Source organism: Capricornis sumatraensis, chromosome 10 (genome assembly GCF_032405125.1).
Source record: "Capricornis sumatraensis isolate serow.1 chromosome 10, serow.2, whole genome shotgun sequence".
NCBI classification, from domain to species: domain Eukaryota; kingdom Metazoa; phylum Chordata; class Mammalia; order Artiodactyla; family Bovidae; genus Capricornis; species Capricornis sumatraensis.
The window spans coordinates 105731243-105750709 of record NC_091078.1 but is presented as its reverse complement, the minus strand read 5'-3'; the positions used below and the strand labels follow the sequence as shown (position 1 = coordinate 105750709).

Below are 19467 nucleotides of genomic sequence, written 5' to 3'. Positions count from 1 at the left end.
AGGTGCTCTGACAGCGCTCCCCAAAATTAGATATATAAAACCCAACAGTCCAATTAGGAAAATCCACCACGGGGATATACAGACGGCAGATGACACACGAGAAGAGTTTTCCCACCATTAGCTGTTAGATATGCAGATTAGACCTGCAGTCAGATGACACTGCATGCCTGTCAGGGCAGCGGACACTGTTCCTTGTGACATGCTGAGGGGTGTGCAGAGCACGGCGAGGCCACGTGTGTCCACACGGCACACGGGAGCCGGCCTGAGAGGGGCCCCCGAGCCAGTGTAGACGCCTCGTGTGCACGGCACAGTGGGCGATGGCAGACAAGGGCTGTAACGCGGTGGATCTTGAAAAGAAACTCTAAGCCCAGACTGATACAGAAACCTCCAGAAACCGGAGGAGGAAGGACAGGAAAACTGTCTTCACAGACAGACAGCTGATAAACCTGGAAGGAATGGTGGGCTGCCGCCTGTTCCCCGCCGCCATTCAGTTCAGTTCAGTTGCTCAGTCGTGTCCGACTCCCTGCGACCCCATGAATCGCAGCACGCCGGGCCTCCCTGTCCATCACCAACTCCCAGAGTTCACTCAGATTTATGTCCATCGAGTCCGTGATGCCATCCAGCCATCTCATCCTCTGTCGTCCCCTTCTCCTCCTGCCCCCAATCCCTCCCAGCATCAGGGTCTTTTCCAGTGAGTCAACTCTTCGCATCAGGTGGCCAAAGTACTGGAGCTTCAGCTTCAGCATCATTCCTTCCAAAGAAATCCCAGGGTTGATCTCCTTTAGGATGGACTGGTTGGATCTCTTTGCAGTCCAAGGTTGGACTCTCAAGAGTCTTCTCCAACACCACAGGTCAAAAGCATCAATTCTTCGGCACTTCTTCACAGTCCAACTCTCACATCCATACATGACCACTGGAAAAACCATAGCCTTGATTAAACAGACCTTAGTCGGCCAAGTAATGTCTCTGCCTTTGAATATGCTGTCTAGGTTGGTCATAACTTTCCTTCCAAAGAGTAAGCGTCTTTTAATTTCATGGCTGCAGTCACCATCTGCAGTGATTTTGGAGCTCAAAAAAATAAAGTCTGACACTGTTTCCACTGTTTCCCCATCTATTTGCCATGAAGTGATGGGACCAGATGCCATGATCTTCATTTTCTGAATGTTGAGCTTTAAGCCAACTTTTTCACTCTCCTCTTTCACTTTCATCAAGGGGCTTTTTAGTTCTTCACTTTCTGCCATAAGGGTGGTGTCATCTGCGTATCTGAGGTTATTGATATTTCTCCCAGCAATCTTGATTCCAGCCCAGCGTTTCTCATGATGTACTCTGCACATAAGTTAAATAAGCAGGGTGACAATATACAGCCTTGACATACTCCTTTTCCTATTTGGAATCAGTCTGTTGTTCCATGTCCAGTTCTAACTGTTGCTTCCTGACCTGTATGCAGGTTTCTCAAGAGGCAGGTCAGGTGGTCTGGTATTCTCTTGAAGAATTTTGCACGGTTGATTGTGATCCACACAGTCAAAGGCTTTGGCATAGTCAATAAAGCAGAAATAGATGTTTTTCTGGAACTCTCTTGCTTTTTCGATGATCCAGTGGATGTTGGCAATTTGATCTCTGGTTCTTCTGCCTTTTCTAAAACCAGCTTGAACATCTGCGAGTTCATGGTTCACGTATTGCTGAAGCCTGGCTTGGACAATTTTGAGCATTACTTTACTAGTGTGTGAGATGAGTGCAGCTGTGCGGTAGTTTGAGCATTCTTTGGCATTGCTTTGTAGTGAGAATTAATTCAGGCAAAAGCAATGACTTCCATGTTGGGAGGGAGTCTGCCAGCACTCCTCCTCAGCTCGCGTGCTGCTGTCAAGGGTGGGGGTGTGGCCGAGGTTCTAGGTTCTACACAGCAAGTCACCCCTAAGCTGAGGGGCGTCCAGTGGCTGCCAGTCAGGGTCACGGGCTCTGTGAGTCGGGGGCTCACGAGAAACAGGTCCCCTCTGCTTCCTGCAGTCGGGAGGTTCCTGTGGGCGTGAAGGGTCCCGGCTGTGGTAGAAGTCCACTGTTTATCTAGAATATCAGAGTTCCTCCACACTTGTGGGGCGTGGCTGAAGTGTTGGGAGGTGAAATGCCCTGGTGACTGAAGCAGCTCAAGTGGCTTCAGGCGGAGAGAGCGGGCGAGTGGGTGGACAGGCGGGGCCAAGCCCTGCCCTCCTCTGCCCGGTGGAGAGAGCGGGCGAGTGGGTGGACAGGCGGGCCCAAGCCCTGCCCTCCTCTGCCCTGGCGGAGAGAGCGGGCGAGTGGGTGGACAGGCAGGCCCAAGCCCTGCCCTCCTCTGCCCTGGCGGAGAGAGCGGGCGAGTGGGTGGACAGGCGGGCCCAAGCCCTGCCCTCCTCTGCCCTGGCGGAGACAGCGGGCGAGTGGGTGGACAGGCGGGCCCAAGCCCTGCCCTCCTCTGCCCTGGCGGAGACAGCGGGCGAGTGGGTGGACAGGCGGGCCCAAGCCCTGCCCTCCTCTGCCCTGGCGGAGAGAGCGGGCGAGTGGGTGGACAGGCGGGCCCAAGCCCTGCCCTCCTCTGCCCCTCCTCGGGCAGACGGCCCCCAGCCCCTGTGGCGGCCATCACATGCTGCTTGGGCTGGAAATGGTCTTTTGGGGTCTGTCTTGTTTCTTCTGTATTTATTCACTCTCTTCTTGGGCCTTCAAGTTCGTCAGAGCCCCTTGTGGACCCACGTGCCGGCTGCCAGGTCCTCAAGCACAGCCCACCAACACAGACCCCATGCCTGTCCCACTTAAGAGCTCCTGCGGGTTTGCTGTCTCCGCGTCTGTTGGGCTTTATTTGTGGATATGAAAACAGGGCCTTTTAAAAAGTACCCTTCAGCAGCACCCACACGTTAGGCTTCCACTAGGACCTGTTGGACTTCTGGGTGCTGTGACATTTCCACGCACCGGGGTCTCACGTGTGCTCTGCGCCTGCACCGCGGAGCTCCCATCTGGGCTCATGTCTGTCGTGCAGAAGGAGCTAAACCCTCACTTGCGTCTGTTGTGCTGTGTGTCAGGTTCTTCCGCGGAGGCTCCGGGAAGGCTGCCTGGTGTGCCCAGCGCCCGGCCTCAGTGGACTCTGTCTGCAGAACCAGCAAGGTGAGCTGTGTGACGGGACTCGGGCTGGCACACGGCAGGTGCTCTTCACAGCCTCGTTCCCTCCTGTGGATGAAGTCAGAGAAGAAGGAAGGAAACCCTTTTCCAGAGTCTCCTAGAGGCATTCGTAAACACTTAGCAAGAGCCTTTTCGGTGCTTGAATGAGTTAGTCATTTTTGCAGTAATGGGGGGAATTCTTTTTAACTTGGGTAATTACACCTCATATACATTTGTTAGGTAAAAAGACGACCAGGACACCAAAAAATTGTCTAACAGGCTTTTTAATGGCGAAGTGCTGCCGGGCGGGGTTCCTGGACCCGAACGAGGCAGGTCGAGGAAGTCCGCGCCCCGACCGTAGTAGAGGCGGCTTATGTACGTTCCTTGCGAGGGATGGTCAGGTTAACGGACGGGGGTTCCGATAGGTCGCCAGGCCGAGGCGTCGCGGGCTGATAGGTCCTTCTACGTGGCTGGGGTGGGGCGGCTTTAGCTGGCGCAGTGTGCTGTCATTGGTCCCCAGGATCTGGGAGGCTCCTTCCATTAGGGACTTCACCCGCCGGCGGGGGGGAGAAGGGACGGCCCATCATGGCCCCGGGGTCCGGCCTTACAACACTGAGCCAACAAAGTTCCGTACAGTCAAAGCTATGGTTTTTCTAGCAGTCATATATGGATGTGAGAGTTGGACCATGAAGAAGGCTGAACATTCAGAAAACTAAGATCATGGCATCCAGTCCCATCACTTCATGGCAAATAGATGGGGAAACAATGGAAACAGTGAGAGACTTAATTTCCTTGGGCTCCAAAATCACTGCAGATGGTGACTGCAGCCATGAAATTAAAATACACTGGCTCCTTGGAAGAAAAACTATGACCGACCTAGACAGCATATTAAAAAGCAGAGACATTATTTTACTGACAAAGGTCCGTCTAGTCAAAGCTATGGTTTTTTCAGTAGTCATGTATGGATGTGAGAGTTGGATCATAAAGAAAGCTGAGTGCCAAATAATTGATGCTTTTGAACTGTGATGTTGGAGAAGACTCCTGAGGTTTCCTTGGACTGCAAGATCAAGCCAGTCCATCCTAAAGGAAATCAGTCTTGAATATTCATTGGAAAGACTGATACCGAAGCTCCAATCCTTTGGCCACCTGATGTGAAGAAAGAACTCTTTAGAAAAGACCCTGATGCTGGGAAAGATTGAAGGCAGGAGGAGAAGGGGGCGACAGAAGTTGAGATGGTTGGATGGCATCGCCGACTCAGTGGACATGGTCTGAGCAAGCTCAAGCTCAAACTCAAACTGGGAGCTGGTGAAGGATGGGGGAGCCTGGTGTGCTGCCGTCCATGGGGTCGCAAAGTCGGACACGCCTGGGCAACTGAGCAGCAGCAAGAGCACGCTGAGCTGTGCCATCCCCACAGAGCCTGTCTGGCAGCATCTGGAAGTTGTCCTGAGACCAGAAGTCGGCGTCAGAGGCGGTGACAGCACGCAGAAGCCTCGCCTGCGCAGGGGCGCGGGAGCAGGCCTGTCTGCACAGCTGACTGTGGGAGTGGCTGTGTTTCCAGTCACCTGGGAGGCGACAGGGCCCATGAGGCAATCCGCCCTCTTTCCTCCTTTGATTTTCTCTTAAAAGTTCTCAGACCACAAGCATCAAGCCCCTGGGGAACGTAGAACTCCTCTGCAGTGTGCCTCTTCAGACTCCAGCCAGGTTTCCCGGAGGGTGGGGTTCTTTGTGGAGCAGCAGCCGTGGCTGATGGCACGGCGTCGTCAGCAGAAAGCAGGCTTAGCCTTAGGCGCCCCTGGCTGGGGGCAGCGGCTCTTACTTTAGGTGCCCAGGGCCCCCCCGCCCCAGGAACTTCTTTAGACACCAATGCCTGGGCCTACCCCAGACCACCACTCAGCAGCCTGCAGGCTGGGCTCCAATGGCCCTGTGGCTCCAGGGCTGAGGCCTGCAGGTGTGAGGCCACAAGGACGGGGAAGCACGGAGGCGGGGCCCCACCAAGGGCCCCAGGAGTTTAGAAAGCGGCTGTGCTGCCTGTGGACACCCCGGTTCTGCACACCTGTGCTCCCAGGCGTCCTGAGCACTCAGGTCTGCAGGAGCGCGCTGACCAGCAGGCCCGGGGCCAGTCTGCCCCATCAGACGGGCTGTGAGCGCTGCTGCTGCAGGCTCCTGACCCGGCCTGCAGCGGGCCCATGCCCCGGTGGCCGCTCGAGGATGTGTCCAGCCCTGGAGCCAGGTTCTGGAAGCAGGTGCCGGCGTCACTGCCACGGGAGCGTCCTCTGAGCCTGGGGCCCGGTCTCAATGCCAAGCACCCCTGCGTGGGGAGCCTGGCCAGTACCCCTGTGGCCTGAGTCCCTGCCCCGTGTGGCTCCTGGTCCTCCAGCTGCCCGTGGGGAGTGGTCCTGGGACCTCGACCCTGCGGCCCTTTGCTCAGGGTTGGGTCACCAGCAAGTCACAGAAGTGGAGTTAAATTTGTGTCTCTTCATTTTGAAAAATTCTTTTTAATTTTCTGTTGTGCTGTGCATTTTGTTTTCAAACTAATTAGCTATTCATTTAGCCAGATATGTTTCTGCAAGTGTGAGAAGCAGCTGACCCGCATGGAGCCCTGGCTGCCTGCCAGGGTTTTGTGAGGACAGAACTGCCCGCCTGGCGGCCAGCCTCCCGCCACCATCGCAGAGCTCGGGTGTCCCGGTCCCTCACGTGCGCTCCCAGCAGCTCCCCACTCCAGCCGGAGCCGACCCCCGTCCCGAAGGGCCCTGCTACAGAGCGCGAGTGTGGACCCCGTGTTGCATGGGCCTAGTGTGGAGTGCGTGCGAGTGGGCGTGCGCGTGCACGCGTGTCTGCATTGACGTCTGCATCTACAGGGGGCCTGTCCACACGGAGCTGCCCAGGACGCTCGTTTTCTCTCCCTGAGGGCGAGCAGCAGCCCCTCAACGTGCGAGGATGCTCAGCAGGGCCCCGGGGAGCCCAGGCCTCGAGGGGCTGCAGCAGGAAGCGGCAGGGCACCTCCCCCCTGACTGTTCACAGGCACAGGTGCTCACAGGGGGCTCTCGCCTGGAGCCAGCGCCACACTCCAATCAGCAGTTCACACTGCGGCCAGGCCCTGCCGGCAGGAAACGGGCCGTGGAGGCGTCCAGGTCATGGGGGGGGGCGGGTCCAGGCCCTGGGGGGCCTGGCGGGAGGGGCTCCGGGGAAGCGCCGCTCCGGGCTTGGAGGGCCTGCCAGCAGGCTGGCCCCGGCCTGGGGTCCCCCTGAAGTCCCTGGGCCCCACGGCCCCGCACGGTGGTTCACGCCTTGCGGCCACAGAGCAGGGCCGAGCCCGTCTCCTCTTCGCTCCTGAAGCGTCCCATGAGATGCTGTCTCCTGTGGGGGGTGGTCCGAGCCCCTCCTCCAGCCTGGCCCTCGGCTCTCTGCCCCGGCCGTGTGCCCCTGTCCCCCTGCCCTGGGAGATCTGCCCTGCTCCACCCTCAGCCGCTCCTGGGCACCACCAGTGGACCACCAGTGCCAGCCGCTCTGGGCATGGATGGGGCGACGCAGCTGGAATCCCCCCTCCCGTGGGGAGCTTTCCTCCGGGAAACACGGTCTCCCTTCCAGATAACTCCCCTGGCGCCGGGCGGTGGGTGTTCAGATTTTAGTTTCATTGTTTCTTCTGTGCGGGCCCACGCACCCCGAGCGTCTTAAACTCGCCATCTCCGTGGTCTCTGTGGCAGTGCCCACAACACGGTTCAGGGGGCTCTGCGACTGTCTGCAGGGCACAGAGAAGCCGGGCATCGGGCCCCCTGGGCTCCAGCTGCCAGGAGACCTCACGCAGGAGTGGCACACCGCCCTCCCAGCCTCGCAGGCACCCACCCTGGTGTGATGGGCACTGCCTGACGCGTCCCCCCCTGCCGTCACCCTCACCTCCACCTTCTCTTGTGAGCTGAGAACCCAGGCCCTTGGAGAAATCAGACAGGATGAAATATGGAAGCTGCTCGCGAAGTAGCTGAAGAAACACCATGACTCTTAAAGCCCGTGGAGATAAGGCTCACACCTCCTTACTCATGTTGTTTAATTTTTAATGGCAGCTTTAATTAATGGAGATGAGGTCTTCTGGTTTCAGACTCACTCTGAGCAGCGGGAGCGGGGAGGCCGGCTGTTCACGGGCGGAGGAGGGGCTCCGAATTCCTCGGGTCTGCTTTAGGGGACAGGTGCACGCCAGGTGCAGGAGATGGGGTGCCGCTGGGTTCCCGGGCAGCAGGGCTGGGGGGTCACGGCATTACCACACTGAAAAATGAAGCCTTGCAGCCACTGTGGTCGGGCTGTGGTGGGACCCCTGGCACACACGGGGTCCTGGCGTGTGTGGGGGATTCCCCGTCCTTCCCGAAGCCCTGGCGTGGAGTCTGTGAGGGCCTCGCTCTCAGTGGCTGCAGGCTCAGAAGGCGCACCTTTCGGCGGCCCCAGGAAGCTGGGTGGACGCAGGCTGCTGCTTGCTCCAGGACAGCGGTCAGGGCAGCGTCCCACACAGGCAGGCGGAGGGTGGGCCTCTGAGTCCTGCGGCCGTGGAGGAAGTGGCTCCGGGGTTATCGGTGCTCCTCGGCCTGCGCGCTCTTCCTGTGGCAGACCTCACCTGCCACAGGCCAAGCCCACAGCCCGCCCGGCCGCAGACCCAGACCCCCCACAGACCCAGGTGCCCCCGGCCAGGCCGTGCGTGGAGGAGCAGGCCGGAGCCCCCAGGCCCGTCCAGCTGCGCTGCTCCCTGGGGAAGACCAGGCGTGAGCACGTCCTCGCAGGGTCCGGGGCAGCCTGGTGGGGTGAGGGGAGCCCCGCTCCTTTCCTGACACTGGCACTGGGTGTTCAGCCCCCAGCGCGGCCCAGAGCTGATTCTCCACCCTTCCTGGGCCCTGCTGCTCCTCGGAGCCCCTTTCGTGTGCCCACCAGGGGGCAGCTCCCTGGGCCAAGGGTCCAGGACAGGGCTGAGGGCCCGGTCCCAGTTCCCCCCCATCAGCCCAGCCCCTGAGGTGGGGCTGGTGCCCACCCTGCCCAGCTCTGACCCTGCCTCCTGTCGCTTCCTCTGGTCCAAGGGGTCCAGGCTGCCCATGTCTCCCTTGGAGGTGGAGTCGCAGCACCGGGCTGGGAGGCTGACGGCCACGGGGGCCCCGCGTGACCAGGCCTCACACACTGTGGTGGGAAGGGGTGGGCCAAGCCTCGGCAGGCCACTGGGCACCTGATGGTGTCTGAAGGCAGCTCCGGGGTCAGGCTTCTCCCATGGTGTCCTTCTCAGGACATCCTGGGAGACGTCAGGCCCTCTTGGGGCCTCACTGGAGCTGGTGCTGGGGCAGGCGTGTGTGAGTCTCTCCTGGAAGAGCGGCGTGTGGGCTGCTGGCCCGGTGGCCTGAGGCTGCTCACCCGGCGCAGAGAAGTACGGTCCCCTGCGGCCCCTGCCCCGTTGGCTCCGCCCCCCGTGGCCTCCCCACGGCCCCTGCGCGGGCCGTCCTTGGACGGAGGGCAGCATGCGCCCGGGGCCCGCGGGCCCTGCAGTGCGGCGGGCGTCCTGGGCTGCAGTCCGGCATCTGCGCCTGCAGTGTGGCTTGGGGCAAGTCGCTTCAAATCTCTGGGCGGCAGAGGCCTGTAAGACGGGTTTGGACCAGACGGCGCTCAGCAGACGCCCCGAGGGACAGTGAACGTCCTGGGCTGTGGCCTCGCAGTCTCCAGGTGCTGTGTAGCCCTGAGCGGCCTGTGCTGTGAGCTCACGAGTCGCGTGTGTCACCACGTGTCCATAAAGCTCTCCTACAGGTGGGGGAGGGCCCGCTCAGGGGGTCCGTGTGTGCCGGGCCGCCTGCTGTGCTGCCAGGGGAGTCTGTGGGCGGGGCGGGGCCGGGGCGGTGGGGCGGTGGGCCGGGGCGGTGGGGCGGTGGGCCGGGGCCGGGGCGGCGGGGCGGGGCGGGGCGGGGCGGCGGGGCGGGGCGGGGCGGCGGGGCGGGGCGGGGCGGCGGGGCGGGGCGGGGCGGCGGGGCGGGGCGGCGGGGCGGGGCGGGGCGGGGCGGCGGGGCGGGGCGGGGCGGGGCGGCGGGGCGGGGCGGGGCGGGGCGGGGCGGGGCGGGGCGGCGGGGCGGGGCGGGGCGGGGCGGCGGGGCGGGGCGGGGCGGCGGGGCGGGGCGGGGCGGCGGGGCGGGGCGGCGGGGCGGGGCGGGGCGGGGCGGGGCGGGGCGGGGCGGGGGGGCTGGGGCCGGGGCCGGGGCCGGGCCGCGCCGCAGGACTTCTCTGCGACCTGTGGCTCTCTGTTCTCTCCGCAGAACCTCGAGGCGTACAGGCTGTCGTCTCAGCAGTTCCACGAGGCAGCCACGAAGATTGAGGGCACCATCAAGTAAGGGCCCGTCCTCCTCCTCCCCGCGAGCTCAGCCGTAGCTAAACACTGCCCCTCGGGGAAACCCGCCCCTGTGCCTCTTCCCGGGCTTCTGGAGGGACACTGACAGTGTCCCTTCCTGCTCACAGGCCCCCACGTCTGTCTCATGCCAGGGGTCGGGGCAGAGCCACTCCAGGCCCACGTCCTGCGTGTTCTGTAGGCTCAGACCCCCCAGGGAGTCAAGAAGGGGTGCTGCCAGCCTCGTGGTCCTGGAGGTTCCGGGGTGGCCTGGCCCTGAGCCACATACCTCTGCAGGATGCTGGTTGGGGGAGCTTGTGCAGGACAGGGCTGAGCTACAGCGTCGTGTCTCTGTCCTCCCGTGCTGGGGGCCTGGGGTCGGAGCGTCAGGAAACGGGGCACAGCCCGAGGCAAATGCAGCTGTTACTTGGGGTGCAGACCTAGGAGGGCCCCGTGGGGCAGAAGAGCAGGCCTTGCACAGCGACAAGGGCGCCGCTCTGCTGACCTCCCAGGGGCTGTCGTCTCCTGGCCTGCGTGCCCCGGGCCAGAGCCAGGGCCCCAGGAAGCACGGTGACTGTGGCTCTGTGCGCATGGCTGAGAGGTCTGGGCAGCAGTATGCAGGCCCCGGCGGAAGGTGGTGGCGCCGGAACCCGGGAGCCCTCTATCCCGAGGGTCCACCTCCGGAGAAACAGGGTGCAGGGCACAGGCTGGCCACCGCCACCCTGGGGCTTCCTGCGTGCTCTCCAGAGGCCGTACGTTTTATTGCCCAGGACTGGGGCCTGGGTCCCTGGTGCGGTCAGACCCCAGGGAGTCGAGCCCCCCGGTTCTGAAGCTTCTCTGCCTTGCAGCCTCTGGGAAATGGAGCGTATACCTGCAGCCGTTATTCCTCAGAACCCCTCAGAGTGTCCCCAAACATCACTCCCGCTGTTACCTCAACCCCCCAATGCATTCGCAAACGAGGGGGGGTTTGGGGCCACTGCCTGGGGCACCCCAGGACCCCATGGGCGGCCCCTTGACGGCTGCTGCAACCCCGCCAGCCGGAGCCTACTGACCGTTGGGGTCACACTCTGGCAGGCTGACCTCCAGCTCCTCCCAGACCCTACTGACCATTGGGGTCATGCTCTTGACAGGCTGACCTCCAGCTCCTCCCAGAGGCTGCTGGCTGTTGGGGTCGTGCTCTTCAGGCTGACCTCCAGCTCCTCCCAGAGGCTGCTGGCTGTTGGGGTCGCGCTCCGCAGGCTGACCTCCAGCTCCTCCCAGAGGCTGCTGGGGGTGTCGCAGACACAGTCCCTCCGAGCCGCCCCTGGAGCTGCCCTGGCTGCCCCACTCCTCTGTGGGGGCCGCTGGCAAGCGCCTCCTGGGGACAGTGGTCAGGGTCCCACGGCTCACGGAAGGTGGCGTGCTGTCTCCCTCCTTGTCCGCTGGGTATGTCGCCCTGTCCCGGCATCGGCTCCTGGCGGCCCCTCAGGGTCCTTGGCCCCCGGGCCTGGCCCGTGCCTGTCGGGTGTCACTGTTGGAGCCCCGCTGTGGTCTGCTGGTCCGCGGGACCAGGCCGCCCCCCTCCCAATGCTGCCTCCTTGGTCAGGGAAACTGGCTGTGCCTCAGACAGGGGTGAGCTTCTCCATACTGGTTAAAAATACGGACTTTCTGCTGCTGCTGCTGCTGCTAAGTCGCTTCAGTCGTGTCCGACTCTGTGCGACCCCGTAGTCGGCAGCCCACCAGGCTCCCCAGTCCCTGGGATTCTCCAGGCAAGAACACTGGAGTGGGTTGCCATTTCCTTCTCCAGTGCATGAAAGTGAAAAGTGAAAGTAAAGTCACTCAGTCGTGTCTGACTCTGTGCGACCCCATAGATGGCAGCCCACCAGGCTCCTCCATGCATGGGATTTTCCAGGCAAGAGTACTGGAGTGGGGTGCCATTGCCTTCTCCGTACGGACTTTCTAAAAGTGAAGAATGGGGTCACTTTGGTTCTAGATAGCAAAACCAGTTTTATGATATTTAGTTCTTTGTTTTAAAGACACAGCCAGGAGTCGCTTTGGAAAGAGTGTGCGTCTTACGCGTGGCTCTGGGTCCCTGGCGCCTGCACAGCCCTGCTGTGAGCCGGTGACCAGTCCTGGGGGCCCAGGCCTGAACAGTTACCAGTGCTGGGGGCCCAGGTCTGCACGGTGACCATTCCTGGGGGCCCAGGTCTGCACGGTGACCAGTCCTGGGGGCCCGGGGGGGCCCGGGCCTGAACGGTAACTAGTCCTGGGGCCCTGGATCTGCACGGTGACTAGTCCTGCGGGCCCAGGTCTGAACCGTGACTAGTCCTGGGGGCCTGGGTCTGCATGGTAACCAGTCCTGGGGGCCCGGGTCTGCACGGTGACCAGCCCTGGGGGCCTGGGTCTGCACGGTGACCAGTCCTGGGGGCCTGGGTCTGCACGGTGACCAGTCCTGGGGGCCCAGCTCTGCACGGTGACTAGTCCTTGGGGCCCGGGATCCCCGGGTGCCTGGTCCTCAGGGCCAGGCTAGAGTCCCGGGGGAGGCCGGCACCTCGTGGTGAGACACTGACGCCACGCCCGGCGCCTGGCTGGAGCGTGTAGGGTGGGAAGCCCGGTGACAGGAGCCTCTGCTCTCATGGTTTATTGTTGTGGATTCTGTACATCCGCTCAGGACCGTGAGCAGCTTAGTACCAACTGCCTGTTTAAGCAGGGCCAAAAGTCTGGTTCAAGCTGTAAGAGAAAAAATAGGACTTCTGTAATACAAAGCTTGCTGCTCATCCTGGATATAAAATTTATGATACTTTCCATACGGTAAAAATGAGCAGTGAAGCTGTGTTTATTTCATCGAAGGCAGCAGAATGCGTTTTGAGGAATTAAAGAACATTAGGAAGGGTGATTTGCAGCCTAGCAAATCTCTCACATGGTGAATGGAGCTGGTCGGGGGGTAAAGTGCACTCGGGGAGGGCTGGGCAGGCCCGGGTCGGTGGGGACAGCGGCCCCGGCTTTTGCTTGGGCTGACGTGGCAGGAAGTGCTCGGCCAAGGAGTTCACGTAGGTTTCACACTGAAGGCCTGGGCCCTCCTGTGCAGTGTGTGTGTGTGTGTGTGTGTGTGTGTGGCCTGGGCACAGTGGATGTCTCGCAGTGTGTGTGTGTGTGTGTGTGTTTGTGTGTGTGTGTGTGTGTGTGTGTGTGGCCTGGGCACAGTGGATGTCTCGCAGTGTGTGTGTGTGTGTGTGTGTGTGTGTGTGTGTGTGTGTGGCCTGGGCACAGTGGATCTCTCACAGTGTGTGTGTGTGTGTGTGTGTGTGTGCGCGCACGCTTGGCCTGGGCACAGCGGATCTCTCACAGTGTGTGTGTGTGTGTGGGTGTGTGTGTGGCCTGGGCACAGTGGATCTCTCGCTGTGTGTGTGTGTGCGCGCGCGCGCGTGTGTGTGTGTGTGTGTGTGTGCACATGCTTGTCCTGGGCACAGTGGATCTCTCGCAGTGTGTGTCTGTGTGTGTGTGTGTGTGTGTGTGTGTGTGCGCGCGCGCGCGCGCTTGGCCTGGGCACAGCGGATCTTTCGCAGTGTGTGTGTGTGTGGGTGGGGGTGGGTGGGTGGGTGTGGCCTGGGCACAGTGGATCTCTCGCTGTGTGTGTGCGTGCGTGTGTGTGTGTGCACGCATGCGTGCACGCTTGGCCTGGGCACAGTGGGTCACTCGCAGGCCCCTGCGCACTGAGCTCTGTGGGGCCGGCGTTCCTGTGGGCAGCGGGTGGGGGCAGGCAGACGCTTCCTGGACCCTGTCCTCAGTCTCTGCCCGCTCTGTGGACAGCACACTGCCGGGCGTCGGCGGGCTCCTGGAAGCGCCGTCACGCCCCTCTCCTGGCCCCCTGGCCCTGTCCCTCCGTGTGGGCTTGTGTGCTCACTTTAAATACGCATGCTGTCCTGCAAGGTCAGAGTTTTCCTTCAGACCTCGAAGAGTCGTTGTTGGGACTTGTGGCCGTGCTGGGTCCTGGTCGCCCTGCACGCGCCTCCTGCAGCGCGGAGGGCGGGCCGCTCGCCGTGCGGCATCCCCATCCCAGCGCGGCTCCAGCACGCGGGCTCCGTAGTTGGGCTCATGCGTAGTGTGCGGCCCTCGGCGTGTGGGTCTCCCCAGACCAGGGGCAGAGCCTTTGTCCCCTGCGTGGACAGGTGGAGTCTAACCTCTGGGCCAGCGGGGATGTCCTGGCATCAGAGTTTATGTAATCTACTCCTTATTGAAGGGGACTGAGAAGCTTCGCAATTCTTTTTTCTTCTGCTGATATAATGACAGCTATGACCGACAGCTTAGGCTGACTTCACCCACGGAGCTTTCAGTCCTTCTAGAGGGAGTTGTTGGTCAGAGAACACCTGTGTGCAGGCGCACGCGTATGCACACACCCCTGCCGTGATTTATTCCCACTCAGGCGTGCTTTGCCAGGGGCAGCGCCCCCACCACTGTGTCCTTGCAGCTGCAGACGGACCCCAGGGATAGGCCGCAGCCCTGGGGAGACACCGAGCGCGGCTCGCACCCGGCACCACGCCTGCCCGGCCCCTGGTGAGCCTCCTCTCACAGGTGCAGTGCCCTGGGTGCCAGACGGAAAGCCGGCCCTGAGGGTCCTGGGCCTCAGCATGCGGGTAGGGGCTGCTGGCCCGTCTCTGGGCAAAGGGCAAGGGCCGGGCAGGCATGGCTGTGCTAGCGTAAAGGCTTCGGGAGAGCAGGGGCGCTGCAGGGTGGAGGCTGCGTCCCGCACGGGGTGGCAGCTCCCAGGGAAGCACGTCAGCCCTGGGTGCTGGGGCTTGGCGGGGCTGGAGCAGGGGGCGGGGACAGCCTGAATTCAGTTCTGCAGGAGATCCTGGCCCAGGTGCCCCCCCAGCGGGCTTGGAAAGGCCCCAGGAGTGTCTCAGGACTGGGGGAGCCAGAGTGGGGTGACTCTGGTCAGCAGGAGACGGATGGCCTCGAGAGAGCAGGGGAAGAGGGGCCCCAGCATCCGGGTCCGGGGGGTCCTCAGGCGTCGCTGCACCTTCCCTGGTGCCTCCCACCGCCTGGGCTTCCACCCCCTGGGCTGGCTCTCCTGTCCCGCAGGTCCTGGCATGGGTCTGCTCGGACACCCCTGACCCCCGAGATGTGCTGTTCCCTGGGCCCATGTCCCTTCCACGCGTCTGCTGAGTCAAGAGCTCCTGGGTGGGGGTGGGGGCGGACACATGCCTCCCTTACAGCTTCTTCCCAAAGGGTCAGAGTCAGGAGTGGCCTGCTGGCTCTGTGCATGCGTGTGTCTGTGCACACGTGTGTGTGTGTGTGTGTGTGCAGCCCAGGGAGGAGCTCTGTCAACGGCTAAGTGGCCCTAGGGGTCCGTCTGTGCCCCATCTCCTTGGGGGCGAGCTGTCCCAGGGTTGGGTCGAGGTGGAGGCCCCCGTGGCTGCTGGCTGACGGCTGAGCACACAGGAGTGGCCGTGGCGGGGGCAATGCGTCCTCAGGGAGCAGCTGGGCCTGCCTGGCCCTGACAGAGACAGACGTCTGGCCCCAGGGAGCCCCCCAGCCCCGCTCCGCCTGTGTGGCTCAGGAAGGAGGTGTCGGAAGCACGTCTGTTGGCCAGGTTCCACTGCAGCCCCCGGGGGTCGGTTATGTCAGCAGCGGTGACGGGAGAAGGGCAGTGATGCGCTTTCGTTGGCGGAAGGAGAGCCTTTCGAGGGACACGTGAGGGGGCTGGGCTCGGGCCTGTGAGCAGTGGGGTTTGCAGGTTTGGGGGAGCCGGCCCCCCACTGGCATGGGCGCCCGCACACAGCTGGGCATCAGCCCTCCCACTTGGGAATGTCCGGCTCCACGGGGAACTGGAGTCCCGTGTGTCTTCTGCTTCTTTTCTGTACCCTTGGTGGTTTCTTCCCCGGAATCTTCGGGGAGTTTTCCAGAATCGGAGTGGATCTCAGTGGATGCAGCGTGGAGCCTGGGGGCCGTAGAGCCAGACAAGCAGGCCATTAGGCTTCCGTGTCGCGTGCGGTGTGGCCTTGGGCGGGTCGCCTAAGCCCTCTGATACCAGCATCCCCACCTGCAGAATGGGCCACTGTGTGGGTTTGGATCCAGCAAGCTGGTTCTCAGAACGACCTGGACCTCAGGCTCGGCCGGGGCAGCCTGGAGGCGGCCTTCCCAGCCGAGCCGCTTGCTGAGGAGCCCTCTGTCATGGAGGATGTGGACCCCTCTCTGTTAGAAAGGACCGGCCAGCCGTCTGCCTCCTGCTGGCTTCTGCCCGGCCGGCCCTCCGCTGCTTCCCTACGCGGCCGACCGTGTTTCCTGGGCTTCTGCGGCCGGTGGGCAGCTCCCCCAGAAGCTCGAGGGTCTCGGGCCTGTGTCCAGCGTGTCCAGCTTCTGTGCTGCTGGGAGGCCTGGCGTCCTCGGCTCGTGGGCGCGTCTCTGCAGCCTCTGCACTGGTGCCACGTGGCTTCTCCTGGTGATGTGTCCCTCCTCCTCTGGGGGGATACTCGTCACGCTGGACCAGGGGCCGACCCCACCCTCACCCACCGTATCCTCCAAGACCTCGTTTCCAGCTGAGGCCACGTCCTGAGTTTCCAGCCTTGCCCAGCCCCCGGTCCCGCCCTCTGCCCCCCATTGAGGCTGGTGTGAAGGACAGCAGGGGATGCCAGGCTGGAGCGCTCTCCAGGCACAGGGCTCCCGGCCCAGGGCCAGCGGGGTGGAGGAGGGCAGAGGGGAACGCAGAGGAAGGTGTTTCAGGGAGGGCGGTGGAGAGGGGATGCCTGTCTGGAGGCATTTGAAAGGCCCTCCGTTAGCCTCGTCCACATCGGAGGGCCTGGGGCTTGGAGAGGAGGGCGTCATGCAGCGCTGGGGCCCAGGCGGTCAGAGACTGGGGCGAGGGCCACTGAGCCCCCCTCCTGCCTTCACCCGTGGACAGGGGCACTCTGAGCTGTGCCACGAGCAGCGTTCCATCCTGGCACCTGCAGGGGCTGGACTTTCAGGACTGGGCCTGGGGCAGGACCGTTGTCCTCCTGCAGGCCCCGGGAGATGGGAGCAGGGTCCTGCCCTGGTGCCCGAGCTCGGCCCGGGCCCCAGGGCTCCCACGTGGACCCGCCTGGAGCCCTGGAGACTCTGAACGTGTGTCCTGGAGCCTCCTGGTCTCAGCTGCCCGTGTGGGGAGAGACGGCACCCTGCCTGGAGCTGCAGGGGCAGGGTCCTCAGCACGTGTGTCCTGGGGCGTGAGAGCACATGTGAGTGTGTGTGCGCACATGTGAGTGTGTACAAGTGTGAGTGTGTGCACGTGTGTCTGCATGTGTGCACGTGTGTGCCCGTGTGTTTACATGTGAGTCGGCATACACGTGTGTACATGTGTGTCTACACGTGTGTGCACGTGTGCCCGTGTGAGTGGGCATACACGTGAGTCTACACGTGTGTGCATGTGTGTGCACATGGGAGCGTGTACCTGTGCACACAGGTGTGGCAGGTGTGTGCGGGATAGCATGTCAGGCCCGGGGAGGGGAGGGTGGGAGGGGCCGTGGGGGAGGCGCCGGAGAGGAGCTGATGTGACGGTGAGCTCTGCTTTGCCTTCTGTATTCGCGTCACGCTTTGAAAAAGAGAAACCCGCCCTTCTTCAGACAAGTGTGTGTGGGGTCTAGCGTGTGGCCTGGGCCTCCCTTGACGAGCGCAGCAGGGACGGTGACCCCCAGGCCCCTGCGGGCACTCCTGTGAGGGGTCTGGGCGTCTCTGCTCTGCCCTAGGCGCGCCGTGGTCGTCCTGTGTCCTGCGTCCTGCGTGTGTTAGCTGTGAACTCAGACAGCTCTGGGGGAGAAGCGGGTCCACAGCAGGGCGGGCGGGGAGCCCCGCGGGCCCTCTGGGGTGACCGCAGCCCCCACCCCCACCCCCCGTGTCCGCAGGCCGCGCAGGGTGGAGCCCGTGTGCTCCGGGCTGCAGGCCCAGATCCTGCACTGCTACCGCGCCCGCCTGCAGGAGGTGCTGCTCTGCGCCGACCTGGTGAGGGCTTACCAGCACTGCGTCAGCTCTGCACGCAAGGTACACGGGGCCTCCCCCCGGGCTCGGGCGGGGCGTGGGCGGGCCGGTGGGCACCAAGTCAGCGAGGCTGGGTCAAGCCAGGCCCTGGCTTCCGGGGTGCCCCCGTCCTGACGTCTGGGCAGCGGGGGAGGAGGCCCGATGCGGGGCAGGGCTGTGGCTGTGGGCTGCACCCCGTGGGAGGCAGAGTGGCCAGGCAGCAGAGGGCAGTGTGCGGCCTGGTGGCCCTGGCCTGGGGGTGGAAGGGGGGGTGTGGTGGTCCCGGGCTGACCTTGAGGCCCTGCCTTGACCCTCCCGGCCGACCCCCAGGCCCCCGAGAGCTCTGGGCTGCCTGGGGCACCAGGGAGGGGCAGGTGCCCGTGGGTGCCCCTGGGCCTGGGCCAGCTGCAGCCCTGCCGCCCATGTTGCTGAGCAGGTCCCTCCAGAACGCACCTTAGGTGGGGGCCGTCCAGGCAGCTTCACTGGGAGAATTGGAGCCACAGAGAGAGAGCAGAGGGAGCCCTCCGTGGGCTGAGGGGAGCCGTTCTCTGGACCGAGGCTGGGCCCAGGGCTGGGGCGGGAAGCCACGGGCGCGGAACCGAGGGGGCTCCATCCAGGCCTGGGGGCCGCTGGAGAGGACCCCCGCTCAGCGCTGGTGGAGCAGGCTGGGCCCAGGGCCGGGCTGGGAAGCCATGGGCGCGGAGCCAAGGGGGCTCCATCCAGGCCTGGGGGCCGCTGGAGAGGACCCCCGCTCAGCGCTGGTGGAGCAGAGCTGGGGCCAGTGCGCCCGGCAACCGGGCTCTTCTCCTTACAGGGCTGACGCAGCCTCGCCCCGGCCATGACGTGGAGCCTGAAGCCTGGACCTGCTGTGAGGCCACTGTCCAGACCCCAGCTGCCGCCTCCCTGCCGGTGCCCCTGCTCCTGCGCTGGAGAAGGCATGTGTGTGCCCCGCTCGCAGACAAATAAAGCAGACGTCCTGGGCCTGGTGGTCTGTGGGCTGCCTCCTCGTGCGCGCACAGCCCCCGCGCCCCAGCCCCCAGCGCCTCCTGCAGAGACCATCAGGGTCCATCCTGCTGAGCAGCATAGTCCGGGGCCCTCAGGAGTGCGGGGGCGGGTAGTGGACACAGCAGGCCGAGCCCAGGGCTGGAACTGGCAGGACTGGACGTGAGTGGGGGAGGGAGGACCTGACTGACTTCCGGCCGGGTGAGCTGGTTCTGGGAACTGCAGATTGAGGGACTGTGTGACGGGGGTGACACCTGGGTGCAGGACTGGGGCCGGGCGGTGTCCGGGGCTGGGCGGGTCGCCAGCTGCACGTGGGCTGAGGAGACGCCCCCCAGAAACCCGGGCGGCTCCCCGGCTCAGCAGGGGACACACAAGCAGAGATGGCAGCAGCCAGGTGGGCGGCAGGCGCCCAGAGGGCCAGCCCCGTGTGGTCAGCCGGGGGTCGCAGGTCGCCAGCTCACGGACGCTTCAGCTGGAGCCCCCATGGCCCTCCTGAGGCCCCGGCAGAAGCCTCTGGTGCCCAGGGCCGCATCCAGCCTCCAAGTCTCCTGCCCAGGAGGCAGGCTTGCCACAGCTGTGCAGTGGCCTGTGTGCACCGTTGCGTGTGCGCACGCCTGCGCGCCTGTGCCCGAGTCTCAGCTGGCCGTGCCGCCGCGTGCTTCTGTCCCGGCTCCCTTTTGCCCCAGCGCTTCCCTGGGCTCCCTGGGGTCCGAGCCAGGCTTCCCTGGTCAGAGTCCCCCCACCCCCAGGGTGGCTGCGCCCGAGTGTCACTGGTGTGTAGGGGGGTGCGTGCGCACGTGTGTGCCTTTGAGCCTGTGTCTGGGCCCGTGTCTCCAGGCCCTGCACGTGGCCATCCGCGGCAGGAAGCAGGGACTGGGAGTGCGGCATGGCTGAGGCCCCAGGGCAGGCGTGCTGGGCCCAGGTCCCGCTGGGCGACTGTCCGCGGGGGTGGGTTCCCATCCCACCCAGTCACTGGGGTCAGTGTGGCACGCCGGCTGGGACGTCCAGGGTCCAGCCGGGAGCCAGGAAGCCCTGACCAG

General features: G+C 63.7%; 1 protein-coding gene across 1 annotated transcript in view; it reads left to right on the top strand.

Annotated features, from left to right (window-relative positions):
- CHCHD6 (coiled-coil-helix-coiled-coil-helix domain containing 6) overlaps positions 1-18329 on the top strand; it is a 111401-nt gene extending 93072 nt beyond the window's left edge. The window contains exons 6-8 of the mRNA XM_068982929.1: positions 9390-9460; positions 17314-17449; positions 18240-18329. Coding sequence (XP_068839030.1) covers positions 9390-9460; positions 17314-17449; positions 18240-18245 — 213 coding nt within the window. The 3' untranslated portion in view covers positions 18246-18329. The remainder of the gene's footprint in view (positions 1-9389; positions 9461-17313; positions 17450-18239) is intronic.
- The last annotated feature ends 1138 nt before the right edge of the window (positions 18330-19467 follow it).